General features: G+C 39.9%; 1 protein-coding gene across 4 annotated transcripts in view; it reads right to left on the bottom strand.

Annotated features, from left to right (window-relative positions):
• Positions 1 to 19,158, bottom strand: part of UAP1 (UDP-N-acetylglucosamine pyrophosphorylase 1) — a 31,926-nt gene extending 12,768 nt beyond the window's left edge. Inside the window, exons 1-5 of one of the 4 annotated variants that reach the window (XR_003508668.1) lie at positions 18,952 to 19,104; positions 13,953 to 14,289; positions 5,155 to 5,359; positions 2,774 to 2,949; positions 1,306 to 1,478 (exon numbers count right to left, since the gene is read on the bottom strand). Coding sequence is in view for 3 of the 4 variants with exons in the window: in XM_027527293.1 (XP_027383094.1) it covers positions 1,306 to 1,478; positions 2,774 to 2,949; positions 5,155 to 5,359; positions 13,953 to 14,232 (834 nt within the window). In the remaining variant the exon portion in view is untranslated. Of the gene's footprint in view, positions 1 to 1,305; positions 1,479 to 2,773; positions 2,950 to 5,154; positions 5,360 to 13,952; positions 14,290 to 18,951 lie in introns of all 4 variants that reach the window. The other 3 variants (XM_027527293.1, XM_027527307.1, XM_027527299.1) reach the window with 3 other exon arrangements.
• Positions 19,159 to 21,693: the final 2,535 nt, after the last annotated feature.

The raw sequence follows: 21,693 nt of genomic DNA on the forward strand, positions 1-21,693 counted from the left end.
TTAAATTCATATATTTAAAATTTATATGTAACTTAATTTGCTTTTGTCAGAAACCTATACATGACTTTTGCTTTTGGCAGAAAGGTTCCCCCTTCATGTTGATTATAAAATTATTCCAACAATACTGTAAATCAACTAACTGCAGTAAATAAATAAATAAAATTATTTTTAACTTTCTTCTATGTTTTTTCACTTTGTAATCCACTTGAAATCGATTTTGATATGAGCTCTGAGGGAGACATCTTAGTTTTAAGCCAGTTTCCCATTAATCTCCCTCCAGCGATTTGAAATGCCACCTTTGTATACAGTACATTCTTATATATATGTGAGTTCGTTTCTGATTATCTGTTCCATTATTCTGTCATTCTATTCTTGTTTCAGCACTACACTCCTAGTTACTTTTTATTTACAACCCATTTTAATAGCTGATAGATTGTTAATGCTCTTCCTTCCTAATTATCATTTTTTCAACATTTTCCTGGTCGCCTTTACATGTTTCTTCTAAACTTTACAATAATTTTTTCAAATGTCCACGGTATAGTCTCATTGGGACTTTGATCAGGATTGTGTTATACTTTAATTCAGTGAGACCTGATACCTTTACAGATTTCCAGGAAAGTAATATTTACATTAGCATTTTAAAATCTTCCAAAAGTATTATTAAGGCCCTTCATGTCACAAAGTCAAGTCTCTTATATTATCATCTATGCAACTAAGAAAAAAATGCTAAAAATTACTATGGCAAGGACAGTCTTGTTATATGGCATTACAAACCTCCCTCTATTTCAGTATCAGTATGTTTGTGGTCACTCAAGCAGTTATTTAATGTCTGCAACTTCCCTTCCCCCAGTCTGCATATTTCCATCTTTATGCACAAGACTATCATGAGTTACCTTGTCAAGTGCCTTGCTGAAGTCTTCATGTGCTATTTCTACCATATTTCTTTTACTTACTACTCCATTAACTTTGCCATAGGAAGAAACTTGATATTAATGAATCCAACAACTTGATATTATTAAGTCCATCCCAGACCCAGTGATGACCACTCACTTTTCCAGGTACTTACAAATCATCCTCACACATTGTAAACTCTTACTTGTGATAAACTAAGTATACACCATTATTTATAGAATCAAATGCTGCAAATTAAAGAAAAAGTAGGTATGGGACAATTCAGCTACTGTAGAAGATGAATGGTTCTAAAATATCCACATCACCCTAAAAAGTCTAGCTTGACTCCTGGGACATATATACTGACAAGAGAAAGACCACATAAAGCCTCATTATAGTTGAGAAAGGCATTACCTTTGCTCCACAGTCTGCTCCTTTCTGAATGCAAAATCCAATAAACCGTGGGTCTGCCACTTTTACTAATATGTTGTCAACACAATAGACATGAATGCTCCAAATGCCTCTTTGTTCCATATCCTCCACAATATTCTGGGCTGCAAGAGCCCGATAAAGACCACCATTCCCATCTCGGGGGAAAAAAAAAAAAATTGCCTGTTAGTAGCAAATCAAAACTCATTATGAAGGTAAGTCAAATATAGTTCAGTGTTTCTAAACAGGGCAGAAGATGTCTAAAAACCAGTTTTACATAACAAGGCCAACAAAAACTGAGTATCCATAAGTAAGGATTCAGAGGTCAAACAGTTATACTATGTGATTTCAAAGATAATTTGCCGTAAGTATACAGAGAATAACATTATTAATATAAGACTAGGCAATCCTTAAGAACATACTTTTAACTCAGTCCTTTTAACAATCTGGCCCATAATACACAGTGAAACATAAAATTCTTTATCAGGCAATGGTTATTTTATAATATTTCAAGTTTTATTTGCCTGATTCAAATTAGCTCTGTATTTACATCCCCAACACTGCCAATTTCATCCACCTCAATAATAAAAATATATGACCATCTATACCAAATGATTTGTTAAGAAAGCAAATTAATATGAAGGTCTATGGTGAATTAAATTAAATACAGGTCAAAGCCTCTTCTTTCTCCATCTATTTTTAGTGCTGTTTTAATATACTTCTTCCATAACAACCTCAGTTACAGCCTAAATGTTGACAAAAAAATTGGACAACTTCACAAAACTAAGCTAAAAATAGTAAACTCTTCCATTAATTAAAAAGAATTAAGTAGAGGTTAAAAAAAAAAAGAGAGAGATGAAATAAAAGCCTACATCTGCACATTATCACTGTAAATACTATTTTTTATTTCCTTTCACCCTTTTCTCCAAGAAGTGAGTCACACAGATGAGAATCTGTGAGTTCTGTATTTTCCATTCTCTTACTTAACCTACTACAACTATTTCACTTCATCATTTGATATCTACAAATGATTGTTTTAATACTGTTTAAGAATGAATGCTACAGATAAACAATAATCTAGCCTCATTTTTTAAACAGCAGATGGCTTCCAATTTTTCACTATGATAAGTAATGAGGCTATGAACAATACTGTACACAAAATACTGAGTAAAGAGAATAAATACTCTGAATGACGCTCAAATTGCTGTCAAGAGCACAGGAAGTATAAAAGCATATTCATTTCACCCATGGGCATTTCCATTTTTTAAAATCACTGACAAATTTAATTACATTAAGCAAAATATTAATTTTTGACATCAAAATCACCATAGTGAAAAAAATCAAAACTTAATGAGCTACACTATGTAAATCAACCATACTCCAAAAACAAAAAAAGTTAATGAACTGTGTTAAGTCTATTTCTATTCACCATTAAGTAAGCACAGTTACAAACCTGGAGCCATAGAAACCTTATTCTTCTCTTCCAAAATAATTTTCCCATCAAAACTCATAGCAGGCAGCATTCCCTGCTGGAAAAAGATTACATTCTCTTTCTTTAAACCAAAGTACTTGTGCTTTGTGAAGAATTCCTTTGTAGATTCCATTGTTCTGCCACTGGTCATTATATACCTTGCAAGAGAAAAGCAGATCTTCTAAGCAATAATGCTATGTGAATTAGGGCAAAATAAAGTTTATTTCCTAAGATAAAGAAAATTTTTGAGAGCACTGTTTATTGCTTTCACTTCCTTCATCCCTTTCCTGAATAAGGCAGCATTGGTTGCTACCCAACAGGAATTTCCTCTAGCAACTTCATTAATCCTTATGTATAAAATAAATCTGTGGCCTCTCCTTGGGGGCTGGCCCGCTCCCATGTCTCCGGAGTATACTATCTGCTGCCTGTTTTAATAAAGTTCTGCTGCTTGAGCTGTAAAATAACTCTGTAACACAATATTAAAACACACTTCCTGTAACAGAGAACCTGCAACAGAGGCTCAAGAAAACATTTCAGAACTGTGAAAAGTATAGTCTAAGTCAACATCTCTCCTATTCTAATAAAAGGGATAAAGGCATAAATGCAATACATTCTAATTACCTCTTACGGTTCTTTTTACTAAAATTTTGAAATGACATCTGGGCTCTGCTCACCCTTTATTTACAATCATAAAAGTATAAGTATACACTCTGTTGTCACAAAAATCCAACCCATGCCAATGTAGTAAAAGAGAAAAAAATTCTATCTAAAATTGTAATTATCGACTACAATAGCTTTTGCCCTTACTTACTGAAATGTAAACTATGTGTGAGTAGGGATTTTTATCTGTTTTGGTTACTGATATATTCCCAGTACCTAAAGGCAGGTACTCACTTAATACCTGTTAAATGAAAAAAATGAAGAAAACTATAAAATTTCCCAGGACAGTCAGTATCTGCCTGATTAACAAATTATCCTGGATATTTGAACTCTGGGCACAAAATCTTTGGGCATCATGATTCAAATGAAAAGGGACTAAACTGTTTCAAGTAAGAAAAATAAACTCTGAGTTGTGAGGAGAAAGAAAGAGAAGAAAATCCAACATGGAAGTTGGGACACTAAGGCTTGTAAGTAGAATTTTGGCCACTCAAAACACAGATGTCCCTCAAAAGTCCCCAAGGGAACCAAGATGAAAAAAACCCACAAAAAACAGTTTACAACTGGCCAATATCCTTCTTAAGAACTAGAAAAGCTGAGGTAATTATAAAAAGCCTATTTTTAAAGGCATCAGAGAGCTATAAAAGCAACATGGATTAGAACTTAAAATTTAAGATAGTGAGAATCTTTCAGAGGAGACCTTCAGATATGCAGCTGCCTTTTCCTGGGGGTATTTGCTGATCTGGGGCAAAGGCCAGTGGTAAGGAATCTGAGCTTGGACCAGGCAGGCCAGAGAAACCAGCAGAGCTTTGTTAGTCGCCTGGGGCTAAAATAACAAGATTAGTTACATCAGGGATTTCAAACACACAGCTGGTTTCCCCCTCAAAACAGGACAACTTCCAAAGCTGCTCTGAGAAACAGATTCAAGAGCTAAATCAAAACCTTTTAAAAAACAGAGCAGAATTCCCATAATCTCTTGGTGTTCAGAAGATGAACAATGGCTGAGATAGGCCCTGGAGAGCTGGCATAAAAGCAGAGACAGAATCCAAGTTTGGCCCACAGCAGAGAAATCAGTGAGGCTTTCAGGTTTGTTTTGTTTTGTTTTGTTTGGGGGGGGGGGGGGGGCAAAAGGGTGGGGTTTCAGGAGGACAAGATAACCCAATACTTAAGGACATGAGTTTCTAGAGTGAGAGAATCCACTGAGTGCCCACAGCAGTGACTGGAAACAGATCTATACATCATCAGGAAATTTCAGTTACTAAAGATAAGAAGAGACTCCAAATGCGTTCAGAGGAAAAAGGGAGAAAAAAAGACTGAGAATCAGAATGGCAACAGATCTCTCAAAAGCAACGCTGGAACAATAGACCGATACCTCCAAATTTCAGAGGGAAACTGATTTTCAATCAAACTCTGTACACAGACAAACTACCAATCAGTATGAAGTTTACAGACTGAGAGAACCCTCTGAGGATCCAAAGGTACTCAGGTGGGAGTTAAAGTTGGAAATAAGTATATATTGCTCATTAAGGCTATAGTGATTATCCACCTAGCTATAATACATATTGATTTTAACATATAAAGTACAGCTCCCAAGAAAATCTGTAGTAACAGGAAACACCTCTGCTTATGAATAAAGTATATATGCATTTTGAATATTATATGCCAATATATGTTCAGACACTCTCCCATAATGAGATATATCTTACCATGGAATGATGCATTTGCTGCCATGATATTTTTCAGCTAACTGCTGAAGCTTCAGGATACGCTCTGCTTGAATCTGAAAAAGTGTCTTATGGGATGGCAAACCAACATCATACATCCCCTTGGGATATGCAACACCGAGTCTTGTCCCCTGCCCACCAGCTAGAAGAAGAACTGCCACTTTGTTCTGAGAAATCTGGAAAAGTCCTAAAAAAGAAAACACTTGTATCATTCTATAATTCAACACTTTAGGGTTAACACATACAAAGGTAGCTGCAAAGAGTCACCCTAACTGCATAAGGCATAAGAACAAGGAATTCACAAGTAATCGTGGATGACTACATTGTTAATAAAAACACTTTTATTATTAAAAAATGAAGTTTATATAATCCAACCAAACACCAGATAATTAATAATATACTGTAATGATCCAATAATTGTTATTCTGATAAGGTTGAAGGCAAAGACCAAGAGACGTTGCAAACGTTTTACAGGCACCTGACAACTTATTAGTTGTGGCAGGTCAAGAAAAAGGATAGAAGATCCCCAGACTTCAGGATGAATGATGATGCTATTAAATCACCTCCAGCCTACAAATCAATCAATAATAACTGATTAATCAATTAGCATGTAAATATACTAGAGAGACTACCATCCAGTAAATGGAAAGACAAGAAATCCTGAGTTGGGGAAGCAGTGTAGAACAATGGTTAAGAAGCCAGGCTCTGATGTCAGGACACCGGGTATGAAACCAAACTCAACTGAATGAGCTTAGGGAACATGCCTGCAAAAGGGCATTAGGACACTCTGTGGGATGATGGAAATGTTCTATATTTTGATTGCAGTGGTAGTGTTACGGATGTATAACTTTTTAAAAAACTCACAAAACTAGTGCATTTTATTGCATGTAATTATACTTCAATAAAATTGTTTACAATGCCTTTTTTGTGAATGGGCCATCTACTGCAGCTCAGAAGGATGCGAAACACAGAGTTCTTGTGAAACTGCAAGTGAAACAATAAAACTAAAAATGGTATTAAAAGACAGAGGCTCTCAGTTTGGATTTGAAAAAAACAAAACAAAAATAAAATCTTGCCATATACCGTTTCTAGGAACTACCCTCATCTTTCTAAGGTGGACAGTTTCAGCACCAGAACGTAGAATAACCTGCGGGAAGAGGTAACATATAGAGTGGATCTCTGAGAAGCTCGAAAACCTGTAAAAGGTCAAATGTGATAAAGCAATGCTTGATAGGTTTTCTTCTATTTTCTGAATTTCATACTTTTATTAAACTTGTCAGAAATTCTGTGAATGAGGCAGGTCACTATCCATAACTGTAGGTCAAGCCAGAGGGGGCAGTGGTGGCCCTTATCAGTTTTTTTTGTTTGTCTAAATTACCAACTTCATGCTTTATGTGTGTGTGTGGTTTTTTTGGTCTTACATGTTTTTGATATATTGTGTGTGTGTGTCAGTTGCTCAGTCATGTCTGACACTTTGCTACCCCATAGACTGTAGCCCACCAGGCTTCTCAGTCCATGCAATCTTCCAGGCAAGAATGCTGGAGTGGGTAGCCGTTCCCTTCTTCCAGGGGATCTTCCCAACAGAGGGATCAAATCCAGGTCTTCTGCACTGCAGACAGATTCTTTACCATCCTGAGCCACCAGGGAAGCCCTAGGCTTTCCTACAGCTAATATACTAGTACACTGTGAACTCAGAGAAATATTCTTAATAAACCTAATATAAAATCAAAACTATCCTGATTCTACAACCTGCCTTCACTAGTAACTAAGTATAGCCACGGATATTATGCAGGAACTTTCTGGCAATTTTTTCAATCAAAAAATTTAAAAGCACATTAGATATTTCCATAGTTTTCACCTTTGATATGAAGCAGAGAGCTTAGCTACCTGAGAACTAATCTTCTCTCTTTCCTCCTTGCTTATTATGAGACTGTCCTTGTTTTCTCCACAGCATTTCACTGTACCTTATTAGAGTTTGAAAATAACATATCAAGAGTAATGCTAGACTCCAGTAATTATTACAGTAACTATAATCTAAGAGGTAAGTATAATTTTCCCCTTTTTAGACATAATAGGCTCAGATGAGTTAAGGACCTTGCCCAAGGTCACACAGCTAAACAGTGTGAATCAGGATGAGAACCTGACTCCAAGGCCTATGCACCAGCACTGCACTGCCTCCAGCAGTCTCTTATCACACCCAAAAGTTAACGGATATACTATACAGCACCATAACTTCTAGGTGCTGTATAACGGTCATTCCTATTGCCTTCCTGCCCCTCCTTCTCTCTTCCATTGAATTCATGAGAAGTTGCGCTGCCTTTTCTTAAATATCTTACCCATCACCCTACATGGAAAAGCTGCTGAGGTGGCCAAGAGCCCACATTCTGCAAAATTTGTCAAAGACTGAATTTCTAACAGCATTCCAGCTCTGTGTTGCCTTTAAACAGGCCCTACTACCACCATGTAACAAAGACTGGCTGAGATGAAGCAATCTGAAGGGAGCAGAGAACCATATAAAGCAGTTCTGAAAACCATTTTCCATTTGGTTATTTCTTCAGTTACCAAAGAAACCATGGTTTCTAGGAAATAAATTTAACTCTGTGCCGTCGCTGACCCAAAAAGCATTATCTAAAATTACAGGTCCACAAATCCTTACCTAAACTAGATTTATTTCAGAAGCTTACTTCAGAATGTAGAATTCTTCAAAATTTAGAAAACAGATATAATACATATACAATATGTTCATATTTTAACCCAGCAGATCTGAGACATTTCCTTCTAATCACATTAAGTGAAACCAAAAAAAAAAAAGTTTTTCAATAGTATCTCAGGCTTCCCTGGTGGCTCATTAAGTAAAGAATCCGCCTGCAATGCAGGAGACCCAGGTTCCATCCCAGGGTCAGGAAGATCCCCTGGAGACGGAAATGGCTACCTACTCCAGTATTCTTGCCTGGAGAATCCTGTGGACAGAGGAGCCTGGTGGGCTACAGTCCATGGGGTCGCAAAGAATCAGACACAACTGAATGACTAACACTATTACTACTACTACTGTCTCAACCCTCATATACCACCAAAGGTGTTGGAATCAAAAATATTTCTAAATGTGTTCCCCAAAAGTCCCAGATAAATATTCTGGACACAAAGATCTTTGTTCTTTTTGTACTATTTTCTTTATAGAGCACATGTGTTTTAAGTTGTTGTACTATTAACATGGCTTCCCTGGTGGCTCAGTGGTAAAGAATCTGCCTGCCAAGGTAGGAGATACAGGTTTGATCCCTGGGTCAGGAAGATGCCCTGGAGAAGGAAATGGTAACCCACTCCAGTATTCTTGCCTGGAGAATCCATATAGACAGAGCAGCCTGCAGAGCTACAGTCCATGGTGTCACAAAAGAAACGGACCTGACTTAGCAACTAAACAACAAACTGTTAATGTGCTTCTAGTCATCCTTCCTGACTTTTCACTTTTACCTTCAGTCCAAAGTTACATTATTCCTCTCAGCTGCCTTACCCATAAAAGGTAAGAGCCACACTTCCAGAGTCACTTCCCCGTCTCAGCTCTAGCTCGCCTGATGGCCACCCAACATCAATCAGCACTTTCCCCAGGTTCTAACAAGTTATCAAAATTATCCCTGCATAACCTTTTCTCTTCCTTGAATCAGTTCCCTAAACCACTGCTTCATTCCAGATTTCCAAATGGTTCTGTTTTAAAGCTTTGCAAACCAACAGCTGGTAGTGGCCTCTTCCTTCATTCAAATAAATGGCATGTTTGTTTCCTAAGCCCTCCAATGCCACACTTTCTCCAATTCTTTTCTCTGATTTTTTCATCTATTTATTTTTTTAATTAAGTAATTTTTTATTGAAGGATAGTTGCTTTACATCTCCAATTCTTTCTCCATACTTTCTCTAATTCTTCTTTCTACCTGAGGACCTGATAACCCATATAATCACTATGTCTTAAAAACAGCATTGACACCATGCTTGCCAGGTGTATATTTACAGGCAGATCTACACTTACAACTCATCTCCAGCTAGCCACAACTATTCTAATGAATCATAACACAATTCATAAATATTTGTGATAAAAAGGTGTCTGCATTAACTTCTTCCTGTTTATACATCTGACTCATGAGCAGACAGAGAAAAACAAGAGGAAAGAAAGCAGTCCCAAGAGTATTAAAGCCAGCTGCAATTCCAGAACTAAATGCAGCTATAGCTGTTGTTAACAATATCAAATCCTGCGGAGCTGAAGTATTCATCTACTTGATCCATGTTACTGCAATAAAACTGCATTGTTTATCAAAAGTGTGTAGTGCATAAATTAGTATCTGCTTTATGACAGACCAAATATTTCTTGAAATTAAGTAGGCCAATAAAATTCTGTAAGCCGCGTAGTTACATGGCAATACAAATGATTTCAAACTGTATGTGTCACGATGTTAATTCTATACAGGCAGCACTGTACCTATCTGAAAAATGTTGACTGTTTTTATAAACAGCCTTAAAACGTACTTAACCCATGTGACAATTAGGAAATTATGAATGTTTATTTCAAAACTTCCACAAAAATATGGGAAAAAACTTGTAAGTACAGTACTATATCATCCTTCCCATCTTTTCATTATACAACATGAGAGTTAATTACCTTCCCACAGAGGTCAGGACCTAACACATATCAAATCACAGGTTTAAAAAGAAAAGAGGAAAGAAATCAAGCCAGAGTGAGCAATTTCCAGGACACGGGTAGAGCTCTCTCCTCAGGCATGTGGGCCCAACAGAGTCTGAACAGTTTTCCTAGTAACACTTAGAGCAAACAGAGAGGAGTTTACAGCAGCCTCTCCCAGGTCAACTGCTTCCTGGATAACTTCCTGCTTGGACTAGTTCCTCTTAAACATACTCTTTGATTTGGGCATGTGCCTGAAACAAAGAGGCTAGCACAGGTGCTTCTGAAACAGAGCATCATCAGAATTTTCTGTCTAAACTGCCGGCACTACTGGACAAGTGGTGGGGTAAACAGGCTAATCAACTGGTGCAAACAAAGGAAGACGACACAAGAGAGAGGAGGTGTTCTAAGAGTTCCATTTTTAATCACATTTCACGGGTTAAACAATTATTTTATAGATTAACTATTTCCCCAAAATATTAAGAATGAAAAGTAGACCAAGGGAAATCTCTATTTGAACTGGTTTTAGATGCTGGGGGATTATTATACATTTCATTAGGTATAATGATGGCATTGTAATTAGGGGAAGAAAATGTCCTTGTACTTAAGAGATGCATACTAAACTTTATGAGGATAAAAATAACATAATGTTTGCAATTTGCCTTAAACTACTATAGTGGAGAAAAATAAGAAGGATATATGAAGCAGAATTTTGAAAATTATTTAATTAAGGTGATATATATGTGGAATTTCATTACACTATTTTTTGTCCCCAAATATCTGTTTCCAAATAAGCTTGAAATTTCTTCATAATAACAAATTCTTAAGCAGGCTACATGACTATACATAAACTATGAACCTAATGTATGTGTGTGTATATAAGAAAATACTATAAAATATTACTAGTAAGTATCTCTGGATTGTGAGACAGCAGAGATTTATCTTTTTTCTCTTGTAATTCTTAGTATTTTCCAACCTCTCCAAAATATGTGTGACTTTTAAAATAAAACAAATCTATTAGAAATATCAGAGCACTAGATTTCAGAAAATGTAGAGGAAATGATGTTATTAATACATTTTTCTAAACAACCCATTTACTTTTCTACCACAATGCTATATAAATTAATTTTTTAAATGTCTCATAGGCAAAAAAAAAGGCTAACACTGACTACTAATTTATTATAACATAAAATGAGAAGATTGCTTTGTGTTCAGTTTAAGCATGGGTTGCTTTTATAAAGAATGGAATTTTTTAAGCAAATATATTTTTCCAGAGTAAGTATCCTTTCTAAAATAATATTCTCATGGAAGCTTCTAAATTACTTCTTTCAAGATCTGAGTTTATAAGATAGAGATTTTTCAGACTCCTCAACCTTTCATTTTCTGTGCTTCAAGAATTAAATTAAAACAAGAACTCTCTTCAGTAAGGACCACAGTGGTCACTTACGTACTCATCCTTCAGCAAAATTTTCCACCCTAGGTGTTAAAATGTCTGATGTCAGTAGTCACCAGACACTCTGAAATTACTGTAGAATGCTTTTACTCTGCCTCTCCTGGGGCACTGGGATGGGGCAGGGGCAGCAAGGGTGTGGGGTTTGGGGCCCAGTTTCTTTGATACAATTATCAATAATCTATTGTCTGAAATAAAGCATCCTAATCTTTGCAATGGAACTCTCTTTCCTTAGATAATTTACTGACGAAACTTCATTTTGTTACACACTTTGCACACATACGGTAGTTTCTAAGCGAAAAGGATGTAACGTCTGTTCCAAAGTCTCCTTCTCCACCCCTACTGCTGAAGCCACGATTAACTATTGCTCCCTTGACGGTAAGCCAAAAGGAAGTTTGCTTTGTACTTTCTTATACTAGACTTGCTTGTAACCGTTCCGGATTTTAATTTAAATGAAAGGTCACTGGGCTTGTTCCATAGATTCTAACATAAGAAGAATTAAATTATACATAGATTCCAAGTATAAGAAGTCTTCATTGCTGCTCATGGTCCCCATTATACAAGGTCAAAGTTTTATCTTTTCAAAGAGTTAATTCTAAGACTTTAACCCCATAAAACCACAAGGAGAAATATAGGCAGCTGGCATACCAGAGGGTAAGAAAGGCCTTGTGTGGCTTTTGGTCTGAAGTAGAAGCCTTTCTGAAACCCAGGGAGGGAGAGAAGGATTAATGAATCCAAAGTTAGTGAGCGTCAGAGTGTCACCACAGTCCTCCATTCAGAAGGATCTGCCTGCAAGTCCCTCTCACATCTTAGTGGCAGAGCCCTGTTCTAAGTGAGAAGTTACATTAGACACTAACAAACATTTTAAAATCTGAAAGGACCCTCCCTGAAGATCATCCAATTATTTCAATGTTTTTAATTTCCAAGCCCTTTTAAATAAAATCTCAGGTATTAAGCTTTATTTATGTATCAAAATAAGTCAAAGCAGAACTGCTCCTGGACTGGGAACATGAAGGGGTTAGAGACCTACTGTTTAGCATCTGTTCCTGCCCTTCCCACATGAAACAGTCTCACCAGCAGTCAAAACCCTAGAGTGCTTTAGAATACAGTTTGAGAAAGAATAAATCTGTAAGCCCAGAGAAAGACATGAAGATAATGGTACAGAAGAAGCTTGATAATGGTAGTTATGTTTCTTTTCTGGGAAGATGCAGAGAGTGCCAAAGGGCAAAAGACAAAATAAAAATAGCCACAGTATACTGTGAATACAGGCTATAAATCATATCCATAAAAGTAAATATGTATATTACTAACTACTAGGTGGCAATGGGGGAAAATAAAAGCACAGATATGATGAGATTATCAGCAACTTCTCTACAGTTATTTCTGTTACTTTGATATTATTAATATTTTTGCCATACAGTAATGTATTTTTAAAAAGGAAAGAAAAGTATTACTCCAGCCTGTTCTTTCTACAGCTGAGGAAATAAGGTCCAGATATGCCAAGAAGCATGGACAAATACTCAAGGGCTGGGCTGCAACATTTAGTCACTTGTACTTACAGAGTAGTAGATTACAAGGCAAATTGGAAGTGGTCAAACAAAAAAAAAACCACAGTTCTTAACCCCACCAAAAGGAAAACTGAATTTTAGTTATTTTACCATTTTCAAAAGCATTCATTAGTACTCGTTATGGGGACAGATTTTATGATACTCTTTAGAGGAAAAAGCACTGGAGTAATTCAGGAAACATTTATCAATCAAGTTATAACTGCAAAATACTGTTCTAAATACTATGGATATACATAGAAACGAGGACATGGGCTGCTCTTTAAAAGTTTACATTATGACAATGAAGGCAGACATAAACAACCCTTATAGGAAAGAATGAAAGAAAAGCGTGCACAAATAACTCCAGCCTGGGACACTGAAAAAGGGGATGGACCAAACACTATTTGTGATGATCCATGGAGAATGAGCCACCACACTACACAGCTCCAGGAGACGGGCAGCCTCACAAGGAGATCCAGCCACATAGAGAAGGTGCAAAGGCCAGACGCAGCTAAGGACAAGCACCAGCAAAGGCAGGAAAGGCATAACAGAATGTTCAGAGAAAGATGAATTACGGGCTCCACCTGAAATGTGTGGGGCAGTAGAATCAGAGAGAAACATAAAAGACAAGACTAGATACACAAGCCAGGGCTGGGTTAGGGAAGGTTTTTGGAGTAAACCAGCATGAACTGAAACATTTAGCTTGTGCTCCAGGAAGGGAAATCTAATAGTAGTACAGATAATGAGAAAGGAAAGAGACTGGAGTTAATTTTGGACTTGAAGGAGAAAAGCCATGAACTAGGCACATGAGTCTGGGTAAACTCCAGGAGTTGGTAAGGGACAGGCAGGCCAGGCATGCTGCGGTTCATGGGGTCACAAAGAGTCGGACACGACTGAGCGACTGAATTGAGGCACCAGAAATGAAAAGCGAATGGAGGGACTGGCAACAGGAGCCACAGTGTCCTGGCCACACAATCTGTCACTTCTGGATTCGTCACCTGGTTTAAGGTCTTAGGGAAGTCAAAATATTAGTGATGTGACTCAAGTTACTTTAGTGGGTTTAAATCCATTAAATGGTATATCTCATAAAAAACCTTACAGCTCATCTTTCCCGGCTCAGTACCTTCACTTTCCCAGGCCTGCAGCTGATCTTGATCCCTGGTGGCACTGCCCAGCACCTCTCGAGGAACAGGTTCCATCCGTGCATCCACTTTCTCTGGCTGGGAGGAATGGTTAAATCCTTCAATGGCCTTTTGGAAAAATAAGTTCAGCTCCTGGAAGTTCATGGCCTGGAGCTCCGCATAAAGTTCTACCTGTTGGGCCTCCTCCAACTCATTCCAGAAATCCAGCAGGTGTTCCTGCCCAGCTTTGGACAACCTGAGTTTGAGGTCATTAACATTCATAATGCTCTAATAGCCAAGTTTTGTGATAACAGAGGTGTAATTTCTGCACCTGTAAACCTGAAAGAGAAAAGGAATCAACAGCAGGTCAAAGTCCAACACTGAAACCTAAGGAAATTTTTCCTGCTAAAAATGAGTACATTAAAAAAAAAACCTTGAGAGTTCCCTTGTGGTTAAGACTCAGTGCTTTCACTGCTGGGGCTCAGGTTCAATCCCTACTTGGGGAAGTAAGATCCCGCAAGCAGCACAACACAGCCAAAAAAAATTTTTTTAGTAAAATTAAAATAAATAATAATTAAACACTTGATGTTAAGGAAATTTTGCTTTTCCGTCATGATCACACTCATAAGAGACCAAACTTGTAAAACAATGTTAATTATTCTTATATATCAGGCACTGCACCAAGTACTTTGCTTACGTGGTCCCATTTTATTTTCAACAACTCTATTCCAAGGGTGGTGCAGTAGTAAAGGATCCACCTGGTGATGCAGAAGACGCAAGAGACACAGGTTCAATCCCTGTGTCAGGAAGATCCCCTGCAGAAGAAAATGGCAACCCACTCCAGGATTCTTGCCTGGAAAATCCCACGGACAGAGGAGCCTGGCAGGCTACAATCCATGGGGCCGCAAAAAGTCAGACACCACTAAAGCAACTAAGCACACCTCAGCACAACACACACGGCCCTTTATCTTTGCCTGTTATACAGCAATTTATTCTTGGCTATCCCGGCGCCCTGGCCAACTTGAAAACTGAACATAAATATTTACTGGGATAGAAAACAAGAAATAAAACAAAGAAAGGCATAACTTAAATTTTATGCTAACCTAATGAAGTGTTTTACCCTGTACTGGAATTGGAACTGTCAGCCCATTCCAGTATTCTTGTCTGGAAAACAGCATGGACAGAGAAGCGTGGCAGGCTAAAGTCCACGGGGTCTCAAAAGAGTCGGACGTGACTGAGCAACTGAGCACACACACACATGACAGAAATACTACTATTATCATTACTTTACAGGTGAGAAGACCAAGGCACAGAGAAGCAAAGCACCCAGCTGACTCGTGCAGCTGGGGTGTGAATATAGGTAGTCTGATTCCAGGGCTCTAGCTGCCTCTTTACCCTCCTCTGACCACTAAACTACTACTGAAAGAATACCTAACTGCTTAATATTTCCAACCGTTCTCCTTTCATCTCTAAGAACAGAAATAGAGAATTCAGAATACAACAATATCAAGGAGACAGAAACACCTACAGTCATAAAAAAAATACAATTTTATCTCAAAAGCAACTTCTGCAAAGAAGGAATAAAATAAGTCCACCATCTTTTCTAAGAATTGAACCCTAAAGGACAAGCAATATACACAAAACAATCAAGGGATAAGACAATGCTTTTTAAGAGTATTCCATGATAATCCAGCAAAATGTTAAATTTCATACAATAAAAAGAGAATGAGGAAATATTTCGTTTACTTACCTAATACAGATAAATGCAAGAGAAGACAGACATTATCCAGAAAGCGTTCACAAAGGAAGCATGATCTAGCTGTGCCTCAAGGGTTGAGCATAGATTATATAGATAAGATTAGGAAATAAGTGGGCTTCCCAAGTGGCTCAGTGGTAAAAATCCACCTGCCAAGCAGGAGACATGGGTTCAAATCCTAGGCTGAGAAGATTCCCTAGAGAAGGAAATGGCAACCCACTCCAGTATTCTGCATAGGAAATCCCATAGGTAGAAGAGCCTGGCGGGCTACAGTACCCAGGGTCCAAAAAAGCTGGACATGACTTAGTGACTAAAAACAACAACAAGGAAATAAGCAGAGCCTGGTGTCCATGAGAAGTACACATGAACAGGACAGAGAGCGGCAAGCAAGTTCAAGTTTTGTGTAGAATGATGGGAAATGATTTAAGGTAGGGCTGACGTGTGAAGGGCCCTGCAAACTAAGCAAAGGAATTTAGATCTAACCGAAGTAACAGGAAGCCAACAGAGATTATTAACAGGGCCGGGCCACCATGCTTCAGAGACATGAGAGAAAAGAGCATCACACAAAAGAGACTGTATGGAGAGACAACTAGAAGCAGGAAAACAAATTAAAACACATCTGCAGGTATGAAAAACCAAAGAGGAACCAGACTTGTTGCAGAGGAAATAAAAGTGAGAAGGATAATTTGAGACATACTGTAAAGAATCATCACTGCATTATAATTACTTAACTTAGATGTAAAGGACGGAGGGAAAGTAGTTACCAAAGAAAAAGCCAACTATCTTCTCCTCTAAGAATAGTAAAAGGTAGTTCAGAGCAAAATTCTGCCGCTCAGTTAAATTGCTTATTTACACTGTTCCCTTCTGCGGGTGAAGTGGGATTAATAATCCTCACTACCTGATGAAGACTATGAAGCATCAAACACCATTTACGAACTCAGGTCAAGAAAACCTACATCTGGGTGTCCCCTGAAGGGGCAATAACAACAAACACTAAGATATACAGAAACACAGTTCTAACGGCTTTATAGACAGCTGTTCACTTAACCCTCAAAACAACCCTTAGGTCCTGTTATTGCGATTACTTTACAGAGGAAGAAACCGAGCCACAGAGATAACTTGCCGACAGTCCAAAACCGGGAGAGTGATAGTTCGGACTCAAATCCTGACAGCCTGACTCCTAACTGCATGCTCTTAACCATCATGCTGTATTGCCTCACAGGAGAAAAAAAGACTCTGTTATCTTTGTGTAGATGTCTACGCGTGTATGTGTGTGTGTGTAAAACAGAGATGGCAAGAAAAAGAAGTAATTTGGACTTTCTTTATTCAGAAATATAGACACATTTGATGTTCTTATACCTGACTCACTGTGCAAAACAGTTCATATGCCATCATGGAAGAGGAAGGAAATGTGCAGGACAGCAGGAGAGGAACTTCACAGGAGGAACCAGATATAAGCACCTCCATGCCACAAAAAGCATAGCAATTCCTCCATTGATTCTGGTAAGAGGTGTGTGCATGTGTGTAATGGTAAGCAGCAGCAAATAAGAGACTAGATTAGGATTTTTATTTTGACAACCAAAGTCTGAAAAAGTTGAAGATCTATAAACTATGACAAAATTTCCGATATGCCCATACCAATGCACCGGTATCAATAACAATGACATTATTTGTAGTAGTCCACCATTATCAAATATACCTTTGGTGGTGGTGGTTTGGTGGTGGTTTAGTCACCAAGTTGTGTCCGACTCTTGCACCCCATGGACTGTAGCCCACCAGGCTCCTCTGTCCATGGGATTCTCCAGGCAAGCATACTGGAGTGTTTTGCCATTTCCTTCTCCAGGGGATCTTCTCAACCTAGGAATTGAACCTGGGTCTCCTGCAGTGCAGGCAGATGATTTACCAACTGAGCTATGAGGGAAGTAAATATACCTTTATTGGAATTTAAACCCTAGCATAAAAGATATCTGGTCTTCCCAGGTGGCTCAGGGGTGAAAAATCTGCCTGCCAATGTAGGAGGCACAGGTTCAATCCCTGGGTTGGGAAGAATCCCTGGAGGTGGAAATGGCAACCCACTCCAGTATTCTTGCCTGGAAAATTCCATGGACAGAAGAGTCTGGTGGGCTACAGTCCATGGGGTCCCAAAGAGTCTGACCGACTGAACACATGCAGGCAGGAATAAAAGATATCTAGCACTTCACGCTCCTTTTCTGCTTTCCTTCCTACTCCTTTCTCTGCTGCTATATTATGCCTCCCAAATTGGTAAGTAAACCTCTCAAACCTTTAGAAAAACATAGGGGCCATAACCATCGAATCCTATAAATACTCCACAGCATGGCATATTAAATCTTTGTTAGCCTTAGCTAAGGGAGCCAGCCCAGCAACAGTGAAGGAATAGAAACTGCCTTCATTTTTCTAATTTCACCACAAAGACCTTAAACTAAAGGCACTACGTAATAATATATATATAGTATCATAATCACTATTACCTGGTTTCAGATATCGTAAGCCACGTACAAATAAATATAGCATAGGGTCAGGCCAAACTTAATAAAATCTTCAGGAAACCATATGTTCAGCACATGTGTGCTCTAAACCCTCCAATCCCATCTTTCTGCTTGGCCAAGCCAGGGGAAAGCCAGAAATTTCAACCCTCTCCCATTACCAGTATTAAAACAAAAGCGGCAAGTAGGTTTTGTTCCACTCAAGTAGGTTTTGTTCCACTCTCAGGTCCTCCACAGGTAACTCGAATCCTTACTGTACTGTCAACGCTTTCAGAGTCTTTTCCTCATATATTCAAGACACCCCAACTCGCTCCCATGGGACAGTTACAACGACTTCTCCCCACTGTAGGATCCCACCCCAAGCTTGGCCTAAGTCCCCTGCCTGAGAACCTCAAGGCCCCCGTCCAGGTCCAGGTGAGGCTCCACTCCCAACCGCACGACAAGCCCCCGATTCCAGACCCTGCCCTTCTGGGGCCCCCTCACGCCAGCGCTCCCGGCCAGGTAGCCGGGGCTGAGAAGCGCCACGGGGCACAGAAGGCGGTGTGGGTGTGAGGCGGGATCTTCCGCGTGTGCCCAGACGCCGGCTCTGTGCACGTACGTGCACCGCGTGTCCGTCGCGCGCGAGGCCTCGGAAGCGTGTGCGTGGCGGCACCGGCCCCCCACCGCCCCAGCTCCCGAATCCCGCCGTCTACTCCAGGATGGCGGGAGAAGGAGACAGCGATTGGGCTGGGCACCCCTCACCGTTCTCGTCGCGACCGCAGCTCCGCCCGGCTCCGGCTCCTTCGGCGCGGCCACTCATCTGCGTCCAGCGCCAGCTCCTAATATATACCTTCATCCGGGGGGCCGGGGCGGCGGGGCGGGCCGGGAGCTGGGGCCAGGGGGAGCGCCGGCCCCGGCCACCCCGCCCCTCAGTCTTCGCGACGAGTGGCTGCCGCGCGGGGAGGAGCCGCAACCCTTCTCCGCGACACGTCAGCTCCCTGAGCGCTGGCGACACAGAGGACGCGGGGAGGAGCGCCGGGAGAGGAGGGGCGGGGCCTCCGCGTCACTCATCCTCCGGCCCAATGGGGACGGGGCGGGGGTCCTGCCAGCAAGCGGCCCCGCCCCCCAGGGCCCTGAGGCCAGGAGGGGCGTCCTTTGCGTCCGATGGAGGGGGCGAGGCCGGAGGCCCGCGAAGGTATACTGCTCAGGTTCTAAGCGCCATGACTTCACCGCGTTGTCCCTCGAGGGCACCTCCCGTGGCTCCTAGTCAGCCCAGTGGCCCCGCGGCTCGGGGCGTTTCCCCTCTTTCCCGAAATGGACCGCAGAGTTAGTCCGGGAGCTGTGTCATCGGGTGGCTGATTTCCGACCGCCCACACGGAGGATTGCGAAAGCGCGTTGGCCAACGCAATCGAAAGCGCGGAACACCAGGGGCGGGCCTGGCGTGTCCTCTGACCTGGGGCTGCTGTTTCGTCTTGAGTTGGCCAGATAGGCCTGAGAGTTGGCCAGATACGCAGGGCCCTGACCGTCTTTTCTGTTTTATCGTGGTTTACGTCCCAAGCACGTGAAGCAGGCCCATTTACTTTTGCATAAATAAGCACACAGACACAAATAGAAAATGCAAGCCAATGTATTAGGTAGCCCGAGGAAATGAAAAGCGCGCCATTGAAACCGAGCCCACACATCAGCTTTGTGTGAGTGGTCTTAACCTCCCTGGGCCTCCGTATATGACAGGAAAATGGTCTTTGGGCTGGCTGACCTCCAAGGCCCTCCAAGGCAAGGCAACTGTTTATAATTGGGTGCGTACCATATATCTTTGTGTGGATATGCCCTGCAGATAATATGCTTGGCATATAAAAGCTGTGTTTAGTGTAGCACAGCTTTTGCAAGAAGTCCAATATGTTGAAATATCAAAACATCTAGATTTAACGAAACACCTGACAGACATTCAGCTACTTAGGTGCCTTTCTTCTGCCTTCCTGAGTGAAAATGCCTTTTAATTTTATCAATTTCAAAATTATCCACTGCATTAAGTAACAGAAAAATCTATACCAGATAAGTACTGCTGGTAGTAATACATTCAGGAGGTTGAATATTCTATAGTTCATCATCCCAGAATGTCATCCATTTGTTTGAAAGATTTATAGTATAGTAGTTATGAACATGACATCTACAGACAGAATTCCAACTTCTTTGTTGCTTGGAATCTTTGGCAAGTTGATTAACTCTTACTCATCAGTTTTCTTATCTATAAAATATGGACAATAATAAAAATGCCCCTTAAGGTTGTTGTGAGAACTAAATCAGTCAATACAGTAACAGAATGTAGAACAGAGTAAACACTAAATAAATTGTAATTGTTTCTATATGAGTGAGCATGCTGTCAGGCCCTGGAAACCTTGATATACTTCTCATCATTTGGAAAACCTTCCATTGTTTGGATCCCTGATACTATAAAGAACATTTCTCTTAAACCTTTCATAACTAAGAACAAAATTGCTCCCATTAATGTTTATAATAGTTCATTTTAAATACTTGAGTTGGGACTAGTTCTACCTTTTCTTTTTTTAAATAAATGAACTCTTTACTGATGACTTTTCTCTTTATTTATTCATTCATCTAAAATTAATAGAATGCCTATAATACTCCAGACACTATTATAGTCTTGTTTAAAGATATTTTTCTTTTAAAAAATATTTATTTTTATTTATTTGTTTGGCTGCCCTTGGTTCTGGTTGGGCATGCAGAATCTTTCATTGCAGCATGCAGCATCTTTTTGAAAAATTTTGGCTTTGCTGGGTCTTCGTTGTGGTGCAAGGGCTCTTCATTGGTTCATGAGGGCTTCTCTTGTTGCAGAACAGAGGCTCTAGAGCTTGAGGGCTCACTACTTGAGGCATGCAGGTTTCTCTCTAGTTGTCCTGCAGCACGTAGGATCTGAGTTCCCCAACCAGGTATTGAACCCACATCCCCTGCATTGGAAGGTGGATCCTTAACCACTGGATCACCAAAGAAGCCCTATAAAGTGTTTATCTTTTAATTTTTACCATACTCATGTGAGCTAATTACAAATATGGAAAGGGAGTGAGGCTAGAATAACCTCTTAAGATTGGAATTGAAGTTAGCATGAACTCATGATTATTCATCCAAATACAGAAATTGGCATAAATACATGTGCATATGTGGTAGAACTGTATATTTGGGGAGGGGGGTGAACTATCAGTTAGTGGATTTGGGTAACAGGTATATGAAACTTTATACTGCTCAACAATTTCTTCATAAGGCTGAAATTACATACAAATTTTAAAGTTCAAAAAATTAGAATACAACTAATGCTGGGTCGTCATTGTCAGTCCAAAAGAAAATCTTTATCCCATGGCACACTCAACCCTGGAAGAAAGGATCGAGGGTGAGAGACTCCATCACAAGCCCTCCTCCACCGGGTTGGAAAGCCACATCACTTGGGAAGCTATAAATGCCACCCAGTGCTGTTTTGCGTGGCAGTCGTGC

The sequence above is a fragment of the Bos indicus x Bos taurus genome, chromosome 3 (genome assembly GCF_003369695.1).
Source record: "Bos indicus x Bos taurus breed Angus x Brahman F1 hybrid chromosome 3, Bos_hybrid_MaternalHap_v2.0, whole genome shotgun sequence".
Lineage (NCBI taxonomy): Eukaryota > Metazoa > Chordata > Mammalia > Artiodactyla > Bovidae > Bos > Bos indicus x Bos taurus.